Raw genomic sequence first — 25,380 nt, 5'->3', positions numbered from 1 at the left:
GCCTGGACCCCAGCCCAGACAGGCAGGGAAGGTCCGTGGTGGGGGATGGGAGCAGGTGGCGAGTCCGGACTTCCGCATCCGGGTCTCTCGGGGATAAAGCGCCTGGTGTAAGGAGCCGATCTCAGGTCTTCAAAGGGGAGATCTCAGGGGCGATTGCGAGCCACGGTATGAACCCTGAGGCAGGACAGGGGGACATCAGAGCATTTGGGCCCCAGGGTCAGTTTAGAAAGGCATCTGGCAGGATGGGGTCTCCTATGCCCTAGGGTGGAACTCGCGCCTCAGGCTTTCTCTAGTGACCGGGGACCTTGGCAGAAGGAAAAGGGCCTCCCTCGGGTGGGCAGAGGGGCGGGCACAGGTCCTGCTGGGCTTCACGGTGAGCATGCGGAGGGAGGACTGAGGGACGCTGGCCCCAACCCAGAGTCAGGCAGGGAAGGTCCGTGGAGGGGGATGGGAGCACGTGGCGATTCCAGACTTCCGCATCCGGGTCTCTGAGTAACGAAGGGCCTGGTGTAAGGATTTGATATCATGTCGTCAGAGGGAGGGCTCAGGCGGGAATGTGATTCAAGGTATGAACCCCGAGGGAGGCCAGAGGGGACCTCTCCCACGTCGGCTCCCTAGGCCATTCCGTGAAGTCCGCCCGGGGGGGATGGGACAAGAGATCTGGTGGCCTGACTGGGGCTTCGGGACCCCCGGAGAGACTGGGAGCCTTGGTGGAAGGAGCGGGGCCTCCCTCAGGCGGGCAGAGGGGCGGGCCCAGGTCATACTGGGCTTCGTGGTGAGGGTGCAGAGGGAGGACTGAGGGATCCAGGACCCTAGCCCAGAGTCAGGCAGGGAAGGTCCGTGGTGGGGGATGGGAGCACGTTGCGAGTCCGGACTTCCGCATCCGGGTCTCTTGGGGATAAAGCGCCTGGTGTAAGGAGCCGATCTCAGGTCGTCAGAGGGAGGGCTCAGGCGCGAATGTGATTCAAGGTATGAACCCTGAGGCAGGACAGGGGGACCTCACAGCATTGGGTTCCCAGGGTCAGTTTAGAAAGGCATCTGGCAGGATGGGGTCTCCTATCCCCTAGGGTGGGACTCGCGCCTCAGGCTTTCTCTAGTGACTGGGGACCTCTGCCGAAGGAAGAGGGCCTCCCTCGCGTGGGCAAACACGTGGGGGCAGGTGCTGCTGGGCTTCACGGCGAGGATGCAGAGGGCGGACTGAGGGACCCTGGACCCGAGCCCAGAGACAGGGAATTTCCGGAAGGGGGATGGGAGCACGTGGCGAGTCCGGACGTCCGCATCCGGGTCTCACAGACACTGGGGACCTTGGCAGAAGGCGCTGATGCTCAGAGGGGCAGGGGGCAGCCCAGGCCGTGCTGGGTTTCACGGCGAGGATGCAGAGGGAGGTCTGAGGGACCCTGGACCCCAAACCAGAGGCAGCCCCTAGACGTCTTAGTGTCGGACACGGACTCCTCATTTGTGTTGGTATGTGCGTGTTTGTGTACCTCACTTGCCCAGCTGGGTCTCCCGGATGCTGGATGCGCTGGGGTCCAGGAGGCGATCCACGGGCAGTAGAGCACACAAAGGCATAGGCACCAGGGAGCCCCGTTGGAAAGGGGAAGAAGGCCCGAGACACCTGGACGCCCCATCTCAGCCCCCGCGGTCAGCCCTGGGAAGTCTTGGGCTTTGCCGCTGCACATCGTGGTCACAGGCTTGAGCCAGTGGGCTCAGGGGAGCGATAGCCTTGGTGTGGGAGCCCCGGCCCCGGGACAGCAGACAGGAGAGGCCCGGAACCCGCTAGGGCTCGAGGCGAGAAGACCCGAGGGAGTCCCCAGGGAGCCCGCTGGACCGCGGCTTGGTTCAGCCACGGGAGGCTCCTGGGGCAGGCGATCCCACGCCGTGGGTGGCCACTTCAGACTCAGGGCTTCTGAGGACCGGTGGTCACAAGGATGGAGCACCGCCTCAAGAACGCGTAAGGGGGGAGATGGACCGTGTGTGGCTGGGGGGGAAGGCGAGGACCGCAAGGAGGACTGCAGGATTGGGGACAGAGACCACATTTGGTCCCAGGAGGCCCCAGGGACAGATGATCACATCGGGCGAGCCCTGCATTCCCGCCAAGTCTCCCAGAGACGCGGGTCTGGGTGGAAGCATCGGGCTTCAGGACCTCCCGGGCGGACCGTGGGCCTGCTGTGGTGGAAGGTGAGGACCAGAGGGAGGACTGAGGATCCTGGTCCCCAGCATGTTCAATTCGGAGAGGAGGCCCCAGTGTAGGAGGAGCCCATGCCTGTCCTGATGTCCACATCTGGGTGTGAGAGACTGTGGGATGTGGTGAGAAGGAACACGGCCTGGGGTGTGGAGGGCTTGTGGGTGTGTTTGTGTGTGTGTGTGTGTGTGTGGGAGAGAGAAAGAGAGAGAGAGAGAGGAGCATGGGATGGGGAGGAGGGTCTCAGGTCCTTCTGGGAGAGAGGATGAGGACCCTGGGGCAGGACTGGCCGTACCCGGTCCCCCTTCTCAACAAAGAAGCCAGTGCCCCGGAGTCCAGCCTTGCCCGGTTGGCAGCCCAGGGAGGACTGGTCAGCAGTAGCCCAAGGTGGCAGGCATGCTCACTTGTCTCATGGGCTGGAAGGTGGAGAGACCTCGGGGAGTGAGGTCTCGGGCCGAGGGGCACATGGCCTCTATCTCAGGTTGGGGGCTGCGTGGAAGACCAGGCCCTGGCCAGAAGGAGGATTAGCCTCCCGGGAGCCCGAGGGCATCCCCATCCCAGGACAGAGGGTTCGGTCCCCACTGCCAGCCCTTTGGGATCTTGCTGGAAGCGGACGGTGGGGGACGGACCCTCGGACATGGACGTGGTGGCTCCTCACCGTCCTCTGGGAGCTCTCAGGGAGGCGCGGGCCATGCTGGGAGAGGTCGGAGTCGGGTCATCTGAGGAAGCCCACCTGGGAGACACACAGGAGGCCCTGGTACAGCAAGAATCAATGTGGGGACCCCCGAGACAGGAACGAGGACCCCCTTGGGACGCGGAGGGGATGGCCAAGAAATCTGGCCAGCTCTAACTGACCGCCCTGAGAACCCGGGCTGGGTCTGTCAGTCTGAGCCCCTCTTCGTCCCCAATTCCCTGGGCTCTGGGAGGGGAGGGTCTGTGCCTGAGGGTCTGTACTCAGGTCAGTGGAGGAGGCAGGGGTGGAAGTGAGAAACGAGGAGATGTCTCCACAGCAGGATCCGGGGAGACAGTGGGGAGACGGGGCATCGGTGGGCAGACTGAGTTCTCCTCGCTTTTCCTTCCGGCTTCTCCATGAGATGAGGCCTTGACACTAGGAAGGTGGCCTCCAGTCAACACCGGGAGTTTTCCCAGGCCTTCCTGGGGTCAAGGTATAGACCAAGAAGCAGACCCATCCCACATAGATGGCACCCCCACATGTGGCCATCCCTGGAGACCCGTGACGAGCCCTGTAGACCTAATGCAGGCCGGTCCAGATGTGACCCCCTTGCTTTCCTTCCGTGGAGGCTCAGGGCCGCGTGTTCTTGCTGGGACCCTTTGGCCTCTGGGCCAAGGGGCGTGGGGCTTAGGTCCTGGCAGGGGGAAGAAGTCCCCTGAGAGGCCAAGGAGGGGACGGCCCAGCCTGGACGGGTGGCAGACTCAGGAGTCCAACCTAGCCGTCCTGTGTGCCCTGGGCCCCGGGGCTGTGCTCTAAGGGTGTCCCCTGAGGTGCCTCCTCCTTTTCTCCCCTAGGGGTATCGAGAAGCAGCTGTTGAGCCCTCGGTGTGAGGCAGGAGTCCCTGAGATCACGGTGCAGGTGAGTGCCAGTGGTCAAGGTGAGGTACTTGCTGTGAGCCTGGCGCCAGGGTCCCAACGCAGAGGGCACCCCTGGGCACCCCTGGGCGACGCAGCCCACTGTCAGCTCTGGGACATCCGGGCCTCTGCTGGCTGGGCTGCACCCTGAGGAGCCACCCACATGTGTCTTCAGGTTCAGCCCGACACCATCGCCATGCCCCTGGGTCAGAGGAGTGAGCTGTGGAAGCTGGAGGAAGACCCCGGTCCAGGACCGGGACAGGGCCTGGGGGAGGCTCAGCAGTGCGGGGCTGGAGGGGAGGAGACCCTACCTCCCTCCTCCGCCTCTGCCTCCTCCCAGTCCACCGTCCCTTCCCTCTCTTGCTCGGCCCTGTCTCTGGGCCCCCAGGAGGAGGGGTCTGCTGCGGGGACCCCGAGTCCTCCCCAGAGCCCTCAGATGGCCTGCCCCTTGCCCGCGGCCATGGCAGCCACTGCCTGGAGCCCGCCCGACCAGGGCTCCAGCAGCTCAGATGAGGAGGGGTCCAGCACCGGGGAGGAGTCCGACGAAGCCGAGCCCCGGGTCTCTGACGTACTCCAGGAGAAGACAGCTGACCTGGTGGGGTTCCTGCTCCTCAAGTATCTCACCAAGGAGCCGGCCAGCCAGGCGGAGATGCTGGCGATCGTCGGCGAGGATGAGCAGGCCGCCTTCCCCGGGATGCTGGGCCAGGCGTCCGAGTGCATGCGGCTGGTGTTCGGCGTGGAGGTGAAGGAAGTGGACCCCAGCGAGCACTGCTACGTCCTGGTCACCGTCCTGGGCCTCACCTGCGATGCGATGCTGAGCGGTGAGCAGGGCCCGCCCAAGACCGGCCTCCTGGTGGTGCTCCTGGCAGTGATCCTCCTGGAGGGCGACCGTGCCCCCGAGGAGGTGGTGTGGGAAGCGCTGGGGGTCATGGGGGTGTATGCCGGCGAGGAGCACATCATCTTCGGGGAGCCCCGGGAGCTCCTGACCAACGTCTGGGTGCAGGAAGGGTACCTGGAGTACCGGCAGGTGCCCGGCAGTGACCCTGCCCGCTACGAGTTCCTGTGGGGTCCCAGGGCCCACGCGGAAACCAGCAGGTTGCAGGTGCTGGAGTATTTGCTGCGGGTCTATCCCGGGCTGCCGGTTCCCTCCCTGGCCCCCTCTGAAGAGGCTGTGAGCCGTGAGGAAGAGGGGTCCTGAGCCCCAGGAGCGGCTGTGGTGCGGTCCGGGCCCTGGCGGGGTCGGCAGTTTGTCCTGCGGGTTCCGGGCACGAAGTGAGGCTGTTTCTTGGTTCTTCCCTGTTGTGGTGCGTGTGTGTGTGTGTGTGAAGAGAGAGCCCTGGGATTTCGAAGCAGTGCAGGGTCAGGGAGGTTTGGGGGAAAATGCAGGGCAAAGAGCCTCCTTTGGGGATGTGGAGGGCGGTTCCCTGCGATGCCTCCCAAGTTCAGAGCTCGGTGTCCCTGGTGAGCTCTCCAGTGGGTTCCTTGGCGTAGGAGGTTTCATTGGCTTCAGTGGCTGAGTGTGTGCGTGACATCCCCCAACACAGCGTTTGTCCTGACCCAGTTCAAGAGTTACGAGTTTTGTCATGTCCCGGGGCCGTCTGGGGGACTCCGTTGGTTACGCATCTGCCTTCAGCTCAGGTCAGGATCTCAGGATCTTGTGATATAACCCCACATCGGGCTCCCCGCTCAGTCGGCCTGTTTCTCCCTCTCCCTCTCTTTGTGCTGTTTCTCGAATAAATAAACACATAAAATATCTTTCAGCAAAAAGGATTTTTGCCGTGTCCTAGAAACCAGCCTAGACACCTTGCCTCCTGTTTTGGGCTCTGGGCCAGAATCACAGGGCTTGGCCTCGGGGTGGGTTGGGAAGGCGAAAGAACGGAATAGGAAGGGGAAGGGGGTCAGGAACGGGGGACGATAAGCGTGTGGGTTCTTGCCTCTGATGCCCCGCTGGCTGTCATGGTGTCCGTGGCAGAGGCACACACACGGGGCTCCTGCCCTGGCTTGGTTCTTCAAGAACGGAGGAGAAGCGTCCGCTCAGCACACAGGGAGCTCGGCTCACTGGCTCCTCGATTCCTCGACGTGGGCTGAGTTCTACCGTCTGGAAGGCCCTGCGGCTGAGCGCGAGGACGCTAGGAGCAGGACACGTCCCAGCCATAGGGGACTGTGTGTAGCAGTCCCAGTCGTGGCACGAAGGTGGGCAGGCGTGCCCTGAGAGCTGCGGATGAAGCGGAAGCCGTGAGGGGGTGTTGCTCCCGAGGCGAGGACGGCCCTGGAAATGCCCCTGACCCAGCCCGGGCGGCAGGGCTGTGACTAGAGGGGCCCCATGATCGCTTCTGTGCTGCCGGTCACGGGGAAGCTGGGTGGTGACAGTGGCCGTCTTTGGGCATCGGGTGCTTTTGGGGCGGGACAGATGTCTTAAATGGATAAACGCCGGGAGCAGTTTGCCTTGGGCCGTGGAGAAGGCCGAGTGTCTGTGGCCTGAAGGTACAGCGTGCCGGGCCCCGTCACAGGGTATTTGAACACAGTGAAGGTTCAGGGGCTTTATTCCCACCTTCTCCACGAACGTTCTGTGGACGACAGCGGGGAATGCGCACGTCCCGGACAGCCCTGCTCCCCCCGGACCGGCGGAGCCTTCGCTGGCTCCTCGGCCAGGAGAAATGATCGGGACTCCCCGGAGTGGTCCGCAGCCAGTCCTGAAGAGTGGCTGGTGTTCGTGGGAAGGAATGCTTGAAGCTCAGAGGTCTGCCTGGGAGAGAAGCTGAAAAGAGGCATCGAGGTGGTCTCTTTCTGGTCCTGGGGACCTTTGGGTTCCTTGCTCGCAGCGGGTCTGGACCCCCTGCGCCACCCTCACCCATTTGGGCACGATCTGTCCTCCCGGAGGTGCACAGGCAGGGAGCTCGGTGTGCTTCGCTTCTCTGACGTTCCACTCGAACCCCGCGTCTGTGATCTGTCAGGGCAACGAAAGATTTGTAGAAGGGGAGAGTGGGGGGGGGGTCACAATAGCACCGGACAGCTGTCCCAAGCAGCGCAGACCCTCAGACGCCAGCGTGCCCGTGTTCCGGCCTCTTCTAAAGCGGGATATGAGCAGAGAATCACGGGTTAGAGAGGTTTCGGACTGTGCATCCGAGGACAGCGAACATTGTCAGCCCACTGAGATCTTGGAGGTTATGACCCTGGGAAGTGCCGAAAGGGGCTCCGGAGTGAGGAAGGCTATCAGCCCCGCTGAGATGTCGTGAACAACCATAGCCACGTCCGTGCGTGTGCCAACTCGGGAACATTAGGTGCGATCCCGCACTTGAAGCCCCTGTCCCTTGGTCTTTGGGCACATCCAAAGGCGGAGACTTTCAAGGCAAATTGGACTTTCTCAGGAACCCCTCCCAGAAATGAGGGGGTTTTGCCTCAGCGAAGTAGCAAAGCGGCTTTGGGCTGAAAACGTAGTCCGCAAGAGTGAATCAGAGCGATGTCCGGTGCCGGGGCCCCCCCTTGTGCTCCTCCTGTCCCCAGGCTAAGAGGGGAATGGCGTGGCCTGTCCTCTCGCACTTAGGAAGGCTCCCGTGGCAGAATCCTGTTTGTCACAGGCATTCCTATCGAAGGCGCCCCAGGGACCCAGGATCCGTTCTTTGCCATGGCAGCACAGGACAGAGAGCGCACCGCGTCCTCAGCCAGACTCTGGTGTCAGACCCACGGACGCTTCTGCGTGTGTGTCATGCCCGACGTGTGGGCCTTACTGCTCCGCGCAGCGCGGGCGGCCTTCCCCACAGGAGCCCCCGCTCGGGAAACGGGCTGTAGGGACGCTTCCTGCCCCCTGCACCGCCAGGTCCCTGAGCTACCCCGTCAGTGCCCGCGGGGCAGTCGTGAGTCTCTTTTGGGAGCCGGGCAGCCAGCTGCATGTGGGCCTTGTGGGAACTGGGGTGGGGGTCCTCCTCCTGGGGCCCGGCCCGCAGCCCCCATGCCTCGTGCACTGCCCAGCCTGTCCTGACCCTGGCCTCGGTCTGCAGTGTCTGCGGTCTCGTCCTCCTGTCTCCCCGCTGCCAAGCCCTCACCCCCCAGTCTTCTCACACTCATCCTTCCTGGGAGGCCCCAGCCGTGGATCCCGCTCAGCGTGCCCGCGCCTCCGCTAGAGCTGACTCGACACCCTGGTGGCGCGTGTGCCCGGGGCCCGCGAGTGACAGTCGTCGCCCGGTGACTGCGTGAGACCGTGTACAACGCTGTGTTATTTTCGGAGATGTCCTGTGTAACCCCAACTGCTTCATGAAGCAGGTGGCCGTGCGCAGGTGACGCTGAGGCTTTGCTTCCTGAGGCTGAGCCAGAGTGGGCGTGTGTCCCTGTCAGCCATCCTCAGAGCCTGCTGGGACCCTGGTGTCTGCAGTCGGGCTGTTGGAGCAGAGGAGAGACTTGCAGATCATGGCAGTCGTCACCAGGACGCTCCCCACACTCACCCCCAATACCCCCAGATTCAAATGAGGACTTTGAAAGCAGCCGTACAGAAGGGGCTTCAGGTTCCCAGGCAGTAGACTGTGCAGAGGCTTGGCTGCCTTAGTAGAGGTAGAAGGAGGAGCACCCCTAAAAGATCCCATCTGGATGAGCGAGGGAGGGTCAGTGGAGCACAGAGGAGGCTGAAGTGAGCTGGAGCCTGGACGACCTCATGAACTGGGTGCTCTTGGCCCAAGTCCCAGGACTGGAGCCCGTGGAGCACTCCAAGATGGAAGCAGGGACCTTCCTTTGCCAACAGGACCTTCCCATGTTCCTTGTTGTGGGGAACTGATGGATCCAGCTCTAAGGGGTATAGCGGTGTAGCAGCGAGGACATGCCGCAGGCCTTCAACCCATTTCCTTGGAGTCATTCCTAGAATGCAGCTCTTTAGCCATAACCTCCTATGCGGGCACATGCCACCCAGGTCCTGAGCTGTCCTAACCAGGGCAAGGCAAATCAGACAGGAGCTCCCCAGCCCGAGGACTCTCAGTCATTGTGTTTCTGCTCTGAGGAGCCGATGTTTTCCTCCAGATGTAGCTAAACTTGTTCTGCGTGCTAGTCTTCTTGGCAAGGAGCTGAGTTCCTCCTGACTCTTGCCAGACCCTCCCTCTGGCAGACACCACTGCAGATGTCTTAAAGCCCTTCTTGGGCAAATAGTGTTTGCAGACCTACATATGGCATCATATGCTCTAATCCAGTGAAGACATGTGTGAGGCCATGTTCAGGCAGTGGTGCAGGGCTTGAGAAAAGGAGTGGATTCTGGAGATGTTTATGAGACAGAAGAACCCAGACTTGTGTATGATATGGGCTTGGGAGTTAAAGCAGAGGAAAGAAGTAAAGAATATTCAGGAAGGTGTTTTTTTTTTTTTTTCACACTGCTGTGTGCTTGTGTTTACTTTTCTTTTTTTCTTTTTTTTTAACCTTCCCATTATGTTGTGTTCAGTTTCTTTTTGTCCTTTTTATTTTAAGTTTTTCAATAAACTATTTATTTTAAACTATTTTCAGTTTTGTGAACAATTTGCAATGATAGTACAGAGTTGGTATATGTGAAGGTACTAAAACCTGGGCTAAGGAAGGAAGGTGACCATGAGAATCAAACAGGATTTGGGTACTGTCTGTGGGCTTTAATAACCTAGAGTTCTTCTGCCTGAGCCCCAGAGTTCTTTGAGAACTGACTGCCCAGGCACTGGCATTTTTTCCAGACTTAGCACTTGGCCAAATTACAGCAGCCTTTCCCTGGTATTCCAGTTCTTTTGCCGAACTCGAACCTGGCCTGCTAGTGTGCTCATCACCGGTCCCATGGAACAGCTAGGGAGCACCTTCTCTCCCCCAACATAGAACCTAACTCTCTGTTGTAGTCTCCTGGCCACTAAATGCAGTCCCTGCTGAGATTACAGAATCATTTGAACATTAGATGCCATCCTGTATTTGAAAGTATTGGTCACACAGGAGGTGCTTGAAAAGCCCAATGAATTCCAAGGCAAATCCGACTTCAGAAACTCCTTCCAGCAATGAAGTCAGTCGTCATAACAAATTATAATAGTTGTATTTGGTTAAGCACCTACTGTGTGACAATACATGGGAGAAGCTTAAATATTCATCCATAGTGTGTCTTGCTTTCCCTCCAGAACACAGGGGACACTACCTTGCCAGTCTGCTTGTAGTTAGGGAGGGTTGCGTGATGACCCTTTGCCATGGAGAAGTGAGCAGAAGCACTGTTTCTCACATCCAGGCATTTGAGAGACAGTCTATCAGTTCCATGCTGTCTCCCTTGATTCACCAGCAAATTGGTGATGCCGCATTGAGATGGGGAGCCACAGGATGAAAACAACCTGGACCCAGGGTCTAGGAAAAGAAACTGTATCAGAATTTATGTGCACAAAAATTCACTTCTGTGGGGTTAGCCCTTCAAATGTCAGGGTTTGTTGCATCAGTTAGCAGTCACTTTCACGTGGCTGCTTTTTTGTTGTTAGGCTTATCTAGAAATCTTACGAAGGTAGTAGTGCATATCTTCTTACTGCAAAAAACTTCCAAAAATACAGATAAATCACAATATCCCCTTTTCAAAGTTCCTCCACAATTCAGCTTCCTCCTCAGAAGTCACCGTAACGAACAATCTAGTGTGTTATTTTAATTTTTTTTGAAAGAGAGTGAGTATGTGTGAGCGGAAGGAGGGGCAAAGGGAGAGAGAGAGAGAGACTCTCAAGCAGGCTCCATGTTCAGCGCAGAGCCCAACTTGACGCTTGGTCTCAGGACCCTGAGATCAAGACCTGAACAGAAATCAAGAATTGGACGCTTAAGCGGCTGAGCCACTCATGCACCCCTAGTATGTGTTATTTTAAAGATGACTATTTTTTTTTCTTAGATATGCTCTAAGAATGTATTGTTTTTATTCAACATACGTCACTAGCTTTTGTCTCTTAATAAAATGGATGCAGGATCTTCCCGTGAGCGCACATATAGATCTACCTCCCTTTTGAAACTACTCCCTGGAATGTTAAAGTTAGTATATACCATAATTAATCACACAAACATGTTTTTTTTTCCTGGCAGAAACACAAGTTGTTTTACCTTTGCTGTATGATTAATAAAATGAAATATCATCTTTGAATATGAATCCTTGGGTAGACATGAATATTTTCTTTTTTTAAAACTGTATATATTTGACAGAGAGAGTGTGAGAGACCACAAGCAAAGGGAATGGCAGGAAGAGAGAGAAGCAGGATCCCCACTGAGCAGGGAACCCGACGTGGGACTCGATCCCAAGACCTTGGGATCATGACCTGAGCGAAAGGCAGACACTTACCTGACTGAGCCAACCACACATGCCTATATGTTCTAATAATATATACATCCAAACATAGACATGGAGTTGGAGTGGAGAGGGTGTGAATAGTTTAACATTTCATAAATACATCTGAAATTTTACTCCAAAATTGTTATGCCAGTTTGAATTCTCATAAAACTGGGAAATGATTTAAGATTCTTCGATATCAATAAGACATTTCCCGCTTTACTTTGAGAAGGAAGGATTTGGCCAGAATGCCCAGCAGCCAGGGGAGGAGACCAGCCAGGACTCCCTCAGCTGGTGAGGGCATTGAGAGCATCCTGGGAAAGTGATGGCCAGAGTCCGTGAGAAAAAACAAGTACCAAACCAAGTGCAGAGAGCCCCAGGCAGGCTGGCAGTCAGGGCTCCAAATCTAGAGTTCAGCTTAGTGGGGAAAGGGCCAGAAGGAGAGAAGGTGGGGAGGTGGAGGGATTCCGAAGAAAGAACATGGATGGGCTGGGGAAGTCTCTGAATCATTATCACCAGCTGGAAGTGGCGGGACGGTCTGACAGGGGAGGTCTGTTGGATGAATGGATCAGCAGCAGGCCAGACACCCCACTACCGTAGCGTTCCCCTACCTCTGTCAGGAGGAGTACGCCTGGCTCCCTGCCCCTGAATTCAAGCCAATGACATCTCTTGACTACTCTAGCGGTCCAGGGCATCCTTGCCAAGGTTCCAGGCCTGGGAGCTGTCGTGATGCCTGCTGGAGGTGGGGACTCTCCCCCTGGGTGCACTGAGACCCCACATAGAAGGTAGGGCTATGTGAGGGAGGGGTTAGTGACCGAGGAAGGACAGCTGAGATAGGCCAGGAATACCCAGGAGCAGTGGAAGGGAGCATGCCGCTCGCTGCAAGGAGGGTAAAATCGGAAGGAGAAAGCACTGGCACTAATCACCTCAGACTCTGCAGGTAAAACGCTGGGCCTAGACATGCTCGAAAGCTGCCCAAATGGTGTCCCTGGCTCAGACTGCCTTCCAGGGCTCCTGAGGTCGTGGCATAGGGGGGGTTGGGGGTGTCTGTCCTGTGGCTATGATAGCTGGCCTCTGTTGCCACCAGTTTATAGGGTATATGGAGAACCTGTGGACATGGCACTTTTTCTTACTCAACTGGCGAGAAAGTGTGGGCTCCAGTGAAGGACGAGGAGCATGAACAGGCTTGGGGAATCTCCTGAGAGGCAGACCATGTTTCCTAGGAAGGAAGCACCATGGACCACGCTGCTGAGAACATCCCCAACTCCAAGATGTTGTTTGGACCTGGGGAGGAGACGTCCGTGGTAACACCCTCAATGATAGTTTCCCATGGGAATTCTGAAGTTGCGTAAGCAGTTGGGAAACTGTGGGTTTCATCCCAGGAGGTGGAAGGCCCAGGCAGTGGCAGGCTCCACATTTTGAATCAGTGAATGACACCCTCCAGCAACTTGATTATATATATAACTTGGTATTATATATATATAAAATTTTTAAAGGAAACATGGAAAAATTCTTCTGACAGATGGATTTCTGGTTGAATGCAGGCATATATATGCCATTTTCGGTTACTTCTTAATACTGTGCTCCTGGCCTCCTTGTTAAGGCTGCACATATATCCACCAGTACTCAACACTTACTTCTTCTAATCTGGTTTCAACCAGCTAGCAGCTCTCTAGTAACTACAGTTACTTATGACAAACAGAGCAAGCAGCTGAAAGAAATTTTGGGCCCAGGAGGCTAGGATTCCATGAATACATCCTACATGTCCTATATCAAACTGAATATCTCCATGATGCATTCTGTATCTAACTGGTAGACTGTTGACACTTCAGAAGCGAAACTTGTTACTCCAAATGAAGACTTCAACACAAACCCACTCCATGAACGTGAGCAAGCCAGAGTAGTCTGGTGGAAATGAGAACTGTGAACCCAATTCCATCCACTCAGCACCCTTTCTTCCCCCTTGAGGCAGTGGGTCCCAACACCTGGCCACAGAACCCTGGGCTTAGCCCACTTGCCTGAGCATAGCTAGGAATGTTCTGTGCTAGAAGACTTCTCAGGCATGGACTTCCTTATAAGTTCCTGCACAGGGGTATAAATGTGGACCCTACTCTGTCCAATACTTTGAATGCTCGTTTTGCTTCCTATCTTTTCTTGCCATCAACTTGTGGCCTCCCAACCTCTGCATACCCAGCAGACTTTATCATCCCTTATCCCATTTCCCTAAGTCCTCATTGCCCACCACCCCTGAACTAGATACGCATATGACACACACTGCCCTCCTACCCAACTTTGCTTCTCTATTCTCAGTGCAAGACTGGTTATTCTCCTTCCAACAACCACCCCCACCCCCACGATTCTGCACAGTCTCTTCTCTCCTGCTAACACCAATCCCTGTCTCTTATCTTCCCAGACATGGGTTGGCTTCAAACTCTCCTCCAGAAAGAGGTTCCTTCTTGACCTGGTAGCCTCTCATCACTGAGTAGGTCCTCTCTATCTTTCCACTGGTGCTTCCTTCTTTTGAAATTATTCTTAAATCATGTTCAAATATTCTCAAAAGAATGAGGAGTTTAGTTCATTTTGTTTTCACCTATGGTCGCTGTTCACAACAGGGCACACAGTCCCCTTGACCGATTTTCGGATTTCCTAATCTCAACCAAAATCTGTGTGATAGGGTGAGTAATAACCCTCCTAAGTATACCCATATGTTAATTCCTTTAATCCGTGAATATTACTTTTATGACAAGAGGTATTTTGCAAATGCTATTAAATTGAGGATAGTGAGATATGGGGATTATTCTGGATTGTATACATGGGCCCTACATGTAATCACAAAAATCCTTCTTAGAGGGAAACAGAGGGATATTTGTAAAAGACAGAAGAGAAGAATATATTTATCACAAAAATAAAGTTTGAAATGCTGGAGTGATGTGCCTGCAAACCAAGAAACGTTGGCAGTTTTAGGAGTTGCAAAGAACCCGTTCTGCAGATTTTAGTAAAAACTCATTTTGATTTTCTGACTTATAGATCTTTCAGAGAATAAACTTGTGTGATTGTAAAATACAATAACTTTGCTAATTTTTTACCTTGTCAACTAGAAATATATATTATCTATTAAACTTGTCTAGCTTAATCTCTTTTAAGAACATAATTGAAGTGTTTCCTATAAGAGTTAGGTGGGACATAGTTAAATTACTTGAAAACAGTATGATCCTTTTGAGTTTTGCTTTAAGGATTTTTAGGTGTGATGAGAGAGCAGGGTTTATTTAATCTATGGTCAAGAATTCTTCACTACTAAAGAAAAACTTTCTGGGTACTTTAACCAAAGTACTATGAATGATAAAATTTTCTGCTTTCTTGGGAACAACAATAATACCTAGCCCTATGTGAGCTCAGGAGGTCTCCTCTGCACCTTTTCCCTCTCCAGTATTCTGTAGTGCAAGCTCTAGCCACCTCTCATCTCCATGGTCTCCCAGCTCCATCTCAACAGAAGGAGACAATCCAGCTCCCCCACTGTTCATTGTGATCTATAGTCTCTCTCTAGGATGTAAGCTGGGAGCCATTGTAGGGTTTGCCTCATTAGTTCTTTCATTTATCTGAAATCACTATCACAGCTATTAATAGAAGAATGAAACTCGACCAGTCTCTTATACCATACACAAAGATAAACTTGAAATGGATGACAGACCTCAATGTGAGATAGGAATCCATCAAAATCTTAGAGGAGAACATAGACAGTAATCTCTTTGACAAAAGCCACAGCAACTTCTTTCAAGACTCATCTCCAAAGGCAAGAGAAACAAAAGTTAAAATGAACTTTTGGAACTTTATCAACATCAAAAGCTTCTGCACAGCAAAGGAAACAGTGAACAAAGAGGAAACCCACAGAATGGGAGAAGATAGTCACAAGAGACACTACAGACAAAGGGTTGATCTCCAACATTTATAAAGAACTTTTCAAACTCAACACCCCAAAAAACAGACAATCAAGTCAAAAAATAGGAAGAAGATATGAACAGACACTTCTCTAGTGAAGACATACAAATGGTTAGAAGACAAATGAAAAAATGTTCATCATCATTAACCATCTGGGAAACTAAAATCAAAACCACATTGAGATACCACCTTACACCAGTTAGAATGGCAAAAATTAACAAGGCAGGAAACAACAAATGTTGGAGAGGATGTGGAGAAAGGGGAGCCCTCTTATACTCTTGGTGGGAATGCAAGTTGGTATAGCCATTTTGGAAAACAGTGTGGAGATTCCTCAAAAAGTTAAAAATAGAGTCACCCTATGACCCAGAAATTGCACTACTGGGTGTTTATCCCAAAGATACAAATGTAATGAAAAGAAGGGCCATCTGTACCCCAATGTTCATATCAGCAATGTCTACAATAGCCAAATTGTGGAAAGAGCTGAGATGCCCTTCAATAGATGAATGGATAAAGAAGATTTGGTTCATATATACAATGGGATATTACTCAGCCATCAGAAAGGATGAATACCCAACTTTTGCATCAACATGGATGGGACTGGAAGAGATTATGCTGAGTGAACTAAGTCAAGCAGAGAAAGTCAATTATCATATGGTTTCACTTACTTGTGGAGTGTAAGGAGTAACATGGAGGACATTAGGAGAAGGAAAGGAAAAGTAAACTGGGGGAAATTGAAGGGGGAGAAGAAGAGTGAGAGACTGTGGACTCTGAGAAACAAACTGAGGATTTTGGAGGGGAGGGAGGTGGGGGATGGGTGAGCCTGGTGGTGGGTGTTAAGCAAGTCATGTATTGCTTGGAATACATGGGTATTGTATTGGGTGTTATATGTAAACAACGAATCTTGGAACACTACATCAAAAACTAATGATGTATTGTATGGTGACTAACATAACACAATAAAAAAAAAAGAAATCACTGTTCCTTGATGCCTAATTCTAATAAATTAAAAAGTTTTCTTTTATATACATAAATACACATACGCACACACATATACAGGTATGTATACCTATATATGTATTTATATACATATATACATATATATTAAAAATTTTATTTATTTGAGAGAGACATGCAGAGAGAGAGAGAGCCAGAGCTATGCAGAGGGACAGAGGGAGAGGGAGGAGACTCCCCACTGATTAACGAGCCTGAATTGGGGCTTGATCTCAGAACTCTGGTATCATGACCTGAGCTGAAGGCAGATGCTTAATTGACCGAGCCCCCCAGGAATGAATATATATATATATACACACATATATATAAAATATAATGTATATATAATATTTATATATAATCAATAATATAATATATCAATTAATATATAATTAATTATTATTTATGTACATTAAATATGATCATGTATTATATATTATATGTCATATATGCTATATAATTATATATGATTATTATAGATGAACAATGATTAATATATAATTAATATAATATAATTAATAAAATTTAATTAATTAATATAATAAATATATACTTTTAGTTGTTTTAGTAGGTGTGTGTATTTGGTCCCTGTTGCTTCATATTGGCCAGAAGCAGAAGTTCTATCCTCCAAATTTAGAACCTAAATATTCTATGCATAACAAATGTCTGAACATTTCAAATTTATTCAAATTAAATAGGTGATGGGGATTAAAGAGTGCACTTGTTGTGATGAGCACCAGATGTTGTATGACAGTGTTGAATCATTATATTGTAAACAGGATCTAAATGTACACTATATGTTAACTAACTGGAATGAAAATAAAAACTTGAAAAAATTAGTATTTCTGAAAATGGGTCTGAAGATAGAGATAAAAAGAGAGTGACCAATTAAATATACACTTAAAGAATATTTAGAGTGCCACACCCCCTCTTTACCTCAGCTTGGTAGATGGTTGACATGTTTACTCTCATCCCAAAAGATCTGAGGTTTTATTCCCTGGAGAGGTTTTTAAACTGCAGGATTCCAAGCACAAACCCTAAAATTAACCCTGATCTTAACTCTGACCCTAAACCTAAAACTACCCTTAACCAGCACCCCATAAACTCTGCCCCCAGACTTAGTTCTTGGCCTGAACATAACTCTGATAGAGGTTTCTGAATAGTACATTCCCTTATCCTAACCCTAACCCTAAGCCTAGATCTAAATATAATCCTAACCCTAACTCCTAACCACTAACCTCTCAACCAAACCATAACCATAACCCTAGTCCTAAATTTATCCCTCTGCAGAGGCCTCTGAACTGCAGTATAATAAGCACATACACTTACCCTGAACCTAACCCTAACCTTAAATCTTATTCTAGCCCTAAACTGAATCCAAATCCTGGATCTGGGGGAAAAAAAAAGATAATTTGGTATATTTAAAGAATGGATCATTACTCAGTCATTAAAAAGGAGTGAAATCTGGACATTCGTAATGACATGAATGGACTAGAGAGTAGTATTCTAAGCGAAAACCTAATATTAACCCAAACACTAACTGCTAACCCCTAATCCTAACCCTAAGAGGTTAGGATTTTCAGTTAGTGTTCTCTGAACCCTCTAGGGGAGAACTCTGCAGAGTTCTCTGAATTGCAGACTAATAGGAACATATACTCACCCTTGCCCTAACCCTAAGCCTAACCTCTCTTTATAAGTATGTATACACATATGTATATATAATATTCCATTATTTACAATATTAGTTATAGACCATTTTATACACACACACACACACACACACACACACAGAATATTAGTCATAAAAAGGCCATTATATATATTAATCATAGAAAAGAATGAAATCTTGGCATTTGCAATGAAATGGACGGAGCTTGGGTGTGTTATGCTAAGTGAAATAAATCAGTGAGAGAAAGACAAATACCATATGATTTCACTCATATGTGGAACTTAAGCAAAACAGATGAACATGGGGTTAAGGAAAAAGAGAGACCAACCAAGAAACAGACTCATCTACAGAGAATAAACTGATGGTTACCAGAGAGGAGGTGGGTAGGGGAATGTGTGAGATGGGTGATGGAGATTAAGGAGTGTACTTGTGGTGATAAGCACCAGATGATGTATGGAAATGTTGAATCACTATATGGTACACCTGAAAGTAATATTACATTGTATGTTAACTTGAATTTAAATAAAAACTTCAAAAAAAAAAAAACAGAATTGAAAGACTGTGGGACACACACACGCATAGGTTCATGTAAACAAACACAATCAGGAGAGTAAACAGCAAAATAGTGCAATTGTTTTTCTCTTGATAGTGGAAGTATAATTTATTTAATTATTCTTTCAATATTTTCTAATCCCTTCTGAAACACATATAAATTTCCTTTATAATTATAAAATATTATAAATATGGATGGGAGGTTGGGGGAACCAGGTGGTGGGTATTAGAGAGGGCACGGATTGCATGGAGCACTGGGTGTGGTGCAAAAACAATGAATACTGTTATGCTGAAAATAAAGAAAGAAAGAAAGAAATGAATAAATAAATAAATAATTTAAAAAATAATAAAATAAAAAAATGTGACTTATACTACCAAAAATAAACATTCATTCTCTAGATAGTTCATTTCCAATATTGACCAACCTCTTGCTGGATTCTATTTAGCTATTCTATTTATGCTTATTATTTGTATAACTGGAAAGAAACAAAAAACTTTGAAATCCAACTAGTCAGCTACATGGAATCACACAACTTTCAGACTTTAACACAGTGCCACAGATTAGAATCTACCTTATTTATGAAGCCCTCCCTCATTACAAAGTATTAACTAATATTTTAAAGGGAAAATTATATTTATACTTAAACCATATTCCATATAAGACAGTTAGATTGAATATTTACATAAAGATTTGTGCATAGGGCCGCCTAGGTGGCTCAGTGGTTAAAGCCTCTGCCTTTGGCTCAGGTCATGATCTCAGGGTCCTGGGATCGAGCCCCACATTGGGCTCTCTGCTCAGCAGGGAGCCTGTTTCCCCCTCTCTCTCTCTGCCTGACTCTGCCTGCCTCTCTGCCTACTTGTGATCTTTGTCAAAAAAAATAAAATAAAATCTTAAAAAAAAGGACCTGTGCAAAGGCAAGAGTAATTATAATGATCACATTCACTATTACATGTTATTTATATGTCTCTTTTCCAAGTTCATAATAATCCAATACAATTATTTTTTAAAACGTGCTTCAGTCAATACTGCCATTAATTTCCAGTATTGCCTGAAAACATTTTGATTTAAACAGTCCTTGATTTTCATAAGAACAATGCAAGAAAAAGAGTGCAAAGAAGAAAGCAAAGGCAAATATCTCATTCATACATGTGTATATCCATGACATGTTGAAATAATACTACTTAGGGTATTTTCTGTTAAGTAAAATACATCAGTAGAATTTTTAAAAAGAACAATGCAAGATTTTCATGAATATGACCAGCAATTTCCTTCATAAGCAATTAAACAACACATAGTTTTGTAAGTTAACAAGTTATTATCTTTCAGAACATGAATACCATGTGAAAAGAACTGTAATTCATAATTCTGTTAAAATTTCTTCTGTAATTGTTATGCGCTTTTCCTTTTTCAGAACTACACTTCTTTTTTTCTCCTGTGAATACTTTAATTTTTGTTCCATAAGCTTTTTTGGGAAAAACTAATAAGCCCCTGAGTTTCACTAAATTATTTTGATTAAAAATTGTTTCTACAGATTTTCAGTTATAAAATATATACATATAATTTTTACAATGGAACAATCTTATAATATTTTTATTTTTCTAATTTTAAAATGTGGATTTACATTATCAAAAAAAGGATAAAATGAAAAAAGTAGGTACTAATATTTTTGCTGATATCCTTTTCTTGACAATACTATTTTATATTTAATCAGAATTTTCCCCTTGCAAAATAAAAAAATAAATTATTTTTCCACATTCTCACTTTGTTTCCTTATATGCATTTGCTGTATATCTAAAAGATTTGCTGGCTACTTCACACTTTTAAACAATTACACATTACTATTAGGCCATAATCTGATTTTATGTGTTCCGTCATTTCATCCTTTCTCAAAACTCCTGTATCATATATACCTTGTTCTTTATGTATAGTTTTCTGTACTTTATAATAATGTTTTAAATTCCAGTAGCGTTGGGGTGCCTGGGTGACTCAGTGAGTTAAACCTCTGCCTTCTGCTCAGGTCATAATCCCAGAGTCCTGGGATGGAGCCACGCATCAGGCTCTCTGCTCGGCAGGTAGCCTGCTTCCTCCTCTCTCTCTGCCTACTTGTGATCTCTGTCTGTCAAATAAATAAACAAAATTTAAATTCCAGTAGCGTTAACATACAGTGTTGTATTAGTTTCAGGTGTGCAATATAATAATTCAACACTTACATAACATTAGTTTCTTTCTTTGTTTTTAAGATTTTTATTTATTTATTTGACAGAGCTCACAAGAAGTAGGCAGAGAGGCAGGCAGAGAGAGAGGAAGGAAAACAGACTCCCTGCTGAGCAGAAAGCCTGATGCGGGGCTTGATCCCAGGACCTTGGGATCATGACCTGAGCCAAAGGCAGATGTTTAACCTACTGAGCCACCCAGGCACCCCAGGAAATAACTTTTTCTAAACACTGACACAATTTTATCTGTTTAAAATATCTTTATATTGAAATAAACTGATATGTCTTGATTTTGGAAAAAATAAAATAAATAAAAATAATAAAAATTAAAATTAAAAATTAACTCTTCTAGTTCCTTTGCCCTTTGATAAACTTTTGAATCAGATTTCCTTTATCTATAAAAACTTCTCAGATTTTAATCAGCATTTCTTTGACTTTATAAATCATTTTGGTGAGAATTGACCACTTCACTATGTTGAATGTTTTAGTTCATGTTTTCTCCATTTATTCAGTTCTTTGACTCTGCCATTAGCATTTTGTAGTTTTCAACATACAGATACTATCTTTGGTTTTATATATATATGTACATATATATATATATATATAGCTTAAAAATGAAATATTTTTTAAATTTTTTTTAATTTCATTTTTTAAGCTATTTAAATGGTATTTAGAAAATTTGTGTTCCAATATTTATTGTTATATGGGACTATGATTTATGTTTATGTGTTGACCTTCTATCCTACTATTTTACACTTGTTAGTTCTAGGAGTTTTTAATAGTTTCCTTGAAAAATGTTTTATTGTGTTATGTTAGTCACCATACAGTACATCATTAATTATTGATGTAGTGTTCCAAGATTCATTGTTTACATATAACACCCAGTGCTCCATGCAGTATGTGCATAGACAATTGTGTCTTCTGAGAATAAGGACACTGTTGTTCATTCTACATTGTATACCTCTTATTTATGTTTCTTGCTTTATTCCAAAGGTAAGAATTCTACACAATCTTGAATAAGAACAGTGAGAGTAGACATCCTTGCCATGTTCCTGATTCGAAGAGAAAGACATCCAGTCTTTTACTAAAAAGTTTGATATTAGCTGTAGGTTTTTTGTAGATATCCTTTACGATGTTGAGTAAGCTCCTTTTTATTTTTTGTTTTCTGAGTATTTTTATTATAAGTGAATATTGTGTGTTATTTTGTAATGTCTTTTTTGCTTTAATTGAGATGATTATAAAATTATTTAGTCTGTTAATATGGTTTATCATACTGATTAATTATGATACTGAACCAGCCTTGCATTCCCCAGATAAATCCCATTTAATTGTGTTGTATTATTATTCTTATATATTGCTGGACTCCATTTGGTATTATTTCATTGGGGTTCATTGCATCTAGTTCATGAGGAGTATTGATCTGTACTTATCCTCTTCTTAGGCTATTTTATCTTGGTCTTAATATAAAGGTAATGATAACCCTATAAAATCAATCACAAAAATCTTCTCCTATTCTATTTTCTGGAAGAGATTTTATAGAATTGGTGATAACTCTTCAAAACTTTGGGAGAGGGGCCCCTGGGTGGCTCAGTGCCTTTGGTTCAGGTCATGATCTCAGCTTTCCAAAGAAACACCTTTTGGTTTCCTTTATTCATTTTTTAAATTTCATCAATTTCTTATCTTTTATTTCCTTTCTTCTGCTTGCTTTGTTTTTTTTTTCTTTTTTTCACAGTTAAGGTAGAAGCGTAGATTATTGAATTGAGATCTTTCATTTTTCTTTATCTAAGCATTAGATGCTATCATGTCCCCTCTAAATACTCCTTTAGCTGCATTCCACAAGTTAAGATATACTGCACTTATTTAATTCACTTCAATACATTTTTATTTTTTTAAGACTTTCTCTTCGACCCATTGATTAAGAATGTGTTGCTTAATTTCCAAGTGTTATCGTATTTTTCCCACTGTATTTTTACTGATTTCTAATTTGATTTCATTATGTTCAGATAATAGAGTCTTCACGGTTTCAGGTTTTGAAAATTTGTTGATGCTTGTTTTATTACCAAGAATATTGTCTGCTTTAGTGACTATTCCATATGTGCCTGGAAAATATGTATTTTGTTGGTAATGGGTAAAGTGATATTTGTTCCATATGTATTTGATTCCTGCATGAGTAGCTGGAGTTGAACTGAGGACTTGATACACCATCTGACGGAATTCCTTTCTCGCATTCCCTCTTCTCAGAGATCTCCACCTTACTCTTGTCCCTAAGGGGCTCCCTTTCGGTTTTCTAGCTAGAAAGTGGGTCTGTAGTCTAGCCACTATACTGTACACTTCCTTTGAATGGTTTTTCATTAATGGCTACATTGTGGGAAAATAAAAAATAGCAAAAGGGAGTCCTCTCACAACACACTTTTTAGATCAACATTCTTGTTAGAGAGATGAATTCCCTGAGAGTTTTAGGTGCCTACACAGCTTTTGCTGATGCTTCCACCACAATATAATAGCTAATTGATACTCTAGTTTTACTTATTTTTGAGTTTTATATAAGTGGAATCATATAGTATATAGTCTTTTAGGTCTGGCTTCTTTAATGTGGTATTATGTTTGTGAGATTCATCCATGTTGTTGATATAACATTACTTTATTCATTCCCATTGCTGTTTAGTTTTCTATTGTATACATAACCACCATTTAAAAAGTTTATCTTACTAGTAACGGATATTTGAGGTTTTTCTAATTTGAGGCATTATGGATGATCCTACCATTAAAATCATTAAAAATGTTCCAGAGTAATTTCTGAGATATAGTAGGAACATGTTTTCAAATCTAGTACTGTATAGTGTCTAACATAACATTAAAAAAACAAATCTAGTAAATAATGCCCTAATATTTTCCCAGAGATTATAACAGTCTACACTCCTACTAGCAAGGTTTAGGTCTTATACTGGTGCTCTACATCCTTATTGACACTTGATTTTGACAATTATTTTATCAATCCTGGTTGGCATGTTGTATCTAGTATTTTATAGTGGTTTAAATCTGTATTCCTGCATTTGCTAAATAGGTTGACCACCATTTTATATGCTTATTTCCAATTTGTACATCTTCTCTTATCAAGAGTCTGTTTTAGTCTCTTGCAAATTTTAATATTATGCTATCTTTTCAGTATATGAGGTTCTAAAATTTCATAAATGTTGTAGAATCTAGGTGGTTGGTTTATGTGCATTTATTATATAATTCATTCATTTTTTTGGTATTTGAAAATTTTTATAATGAAATATTGAAAAAAATCTCCATTGTCACCCACCATTCTATGTTGGGTACATAATACTGTAGTGGAGAAAGTCAGAGGCAAGAATAAAATTTTTCCTTCAGAGGTAAAATAAAATTAACCACCCTACCTCACCCACAGTCATTATTACTCCTACACAGATCAAGCATTGAAGATATGTGATTTTCCAAAATCTTACAAGGGGCACTTAATTCCAAGTAATGTAGAAGATAATTACAATATAGATTTCTAGTATTCCATTTTTCCATCTGCAAGGAGAGCCTCACTGAATTTCAGCTCAAAAGCCACTTCCAGAAACTCACCGTAAGGGCCTATCCCTTGAGGGCACTCTTAATGCAAAAGTATATCAGGCAGTGCCCAGCCTGAAAAACAGAGGGGAGGTTAAGTACAGAAAATTGTTACATAGCTAATGAACAAGTGGAGTGAGGCAACTCAGGGAAGACCACCTCTAGGTCTGGAGAGACAATGGAGAAAGTGGAAAAACCTGAGAAAACTAGAAGCTAGTGTCATCAATTAAGAACCACAGTAGGGGGGCTCCTGGGTGTTGTAGTCAGTTAAGCATCCAACTCTTGGTTTCAGCTCAGGTCCTGATCTCAGGGTCATGGGATCTGTTGAAATTGAGCCCCATGTTGGAGCCCTGTGGGCATGGAGCTGTGGAATCAAGACGCACTGAACATGGAGCCTACTTAAAGATTCTCTCTTTCTAACTGGTGTAAGGTGATATCTCAATGTAGTTTTAATTTGAATCTCCCTGATGGCTAGTGATGATGAACATTTTTTCATGTGTCTGATAGCCATTTGTATGTCTTTATTGGAGAAGTGTCTGTCCATATCTTCTGCCCATTTTTTGATATGATTTTCTGTTTTGTGTGTGCTGAGTTGGAGGAGTTCATTATAGATCCTGGATATCAACCTTTTGTCTGTACTGTCATTTTCAAATATCTTCTCCCATTCCGTGGGTTGCCTCTTTGTTTTGTTGACTGTTTCCTTTGCTGTGCAGAAGCTTTTGAATTTGATGAAGTCCCAAAAGTTCATCTTCGCTTTTGTTTCCTTTGCCTTTGGAGACATATCTTGAAAGAAGTTGCTGTGGCTGATATCGAAGAGATTACTGCCTATGTTCTCCTCTAGGATTCTGATGCAAAAATTAGCAAGACAGGTACAACATGTGTTGGAGAGGATGTGGAGAAAGAGGAACCCTCTTCCACTGTTGGTGGGAATGCAAGTTGGTGCAGCCTCTTTGGAGAACAGTGTGGAGATTCCTCAAGAAATTAAAAATAGAACTTCCCTATGACCCTGCCATTGCACTCCCGGGTATTTACACCAAAGATACAGATGTAGTGAAAAGAAGGGCCATCTGCACCCCAATGTTTATAGCAGCAATGTCCACGGTCGCCAAACTGTGGAAAGAACCAAGATGCCCTTCAACGGACGAATGGATAAGGAAGATGTGGTCCATATACAGTAGGGAGTATTATGCCTCCATCAGAAAGGACGAATACCCAACTTTTGTAGCAACATGGACGGGACTGGAAGAGATTATGCTGAGTGAAATAAGTCAAGCAGAGAGAGTCAATTATCATACGGTTTCACTTATTTGTGGAGCATAACAAATAGCATGGAGGACATGGGGAGTTAGAGAGAAGGGTGTTGGGGCAAATTGGAAGGGGAGGTGACTCATGAGAGACTATGGA

General features: G+C 46.4%; 1 protein-coding gene across 1 annotated transcript; it reads left to right on the top strand.

Moving 5' to 3' along the window:
* Positions 1-925: 925 nt before the first annotated feature.
* On the top strand, positions 926-4,967 carry MAGEA4 (MAGE family member A4; the record flags this gene model as incomplete). The annotated part of the gene is made up of 3 exons (XM_082717954.1): positions 926-969; positions 3,710-3,773; positions 3,945-4,967. Exon 3 carries the CDS (start codon positions 3,966-3,968, stop codon positions 4,965-4,967), a length of 1,002 nt encoding a protein of 333 aa, XP_082574080.1. The 5' UTR covers positions 926-969; positions 3,710-3,773; positions 3,945-3,965.
* Between the last annotated feature and the right edge of the window lie 20,413 nt (positions 4,968-25,380).

The sequence above is a fragment of the Mustela nivalis genome (assembly GCF_964662115.1).
Source record: "Mustela nivalis genome assembly, chromosome: X".
Lineage (NCBI taxonomy): Eukaryota > Metazoa > Chordata > Mammalia > Carnivora > Mustelidae > Mustela > Mustela nivalis.
The sequence above is the reverse complement of the archived record's forward strand: the minus strand, read 5'-3'. Positions and strand labels throughout refer to the sequence as shown.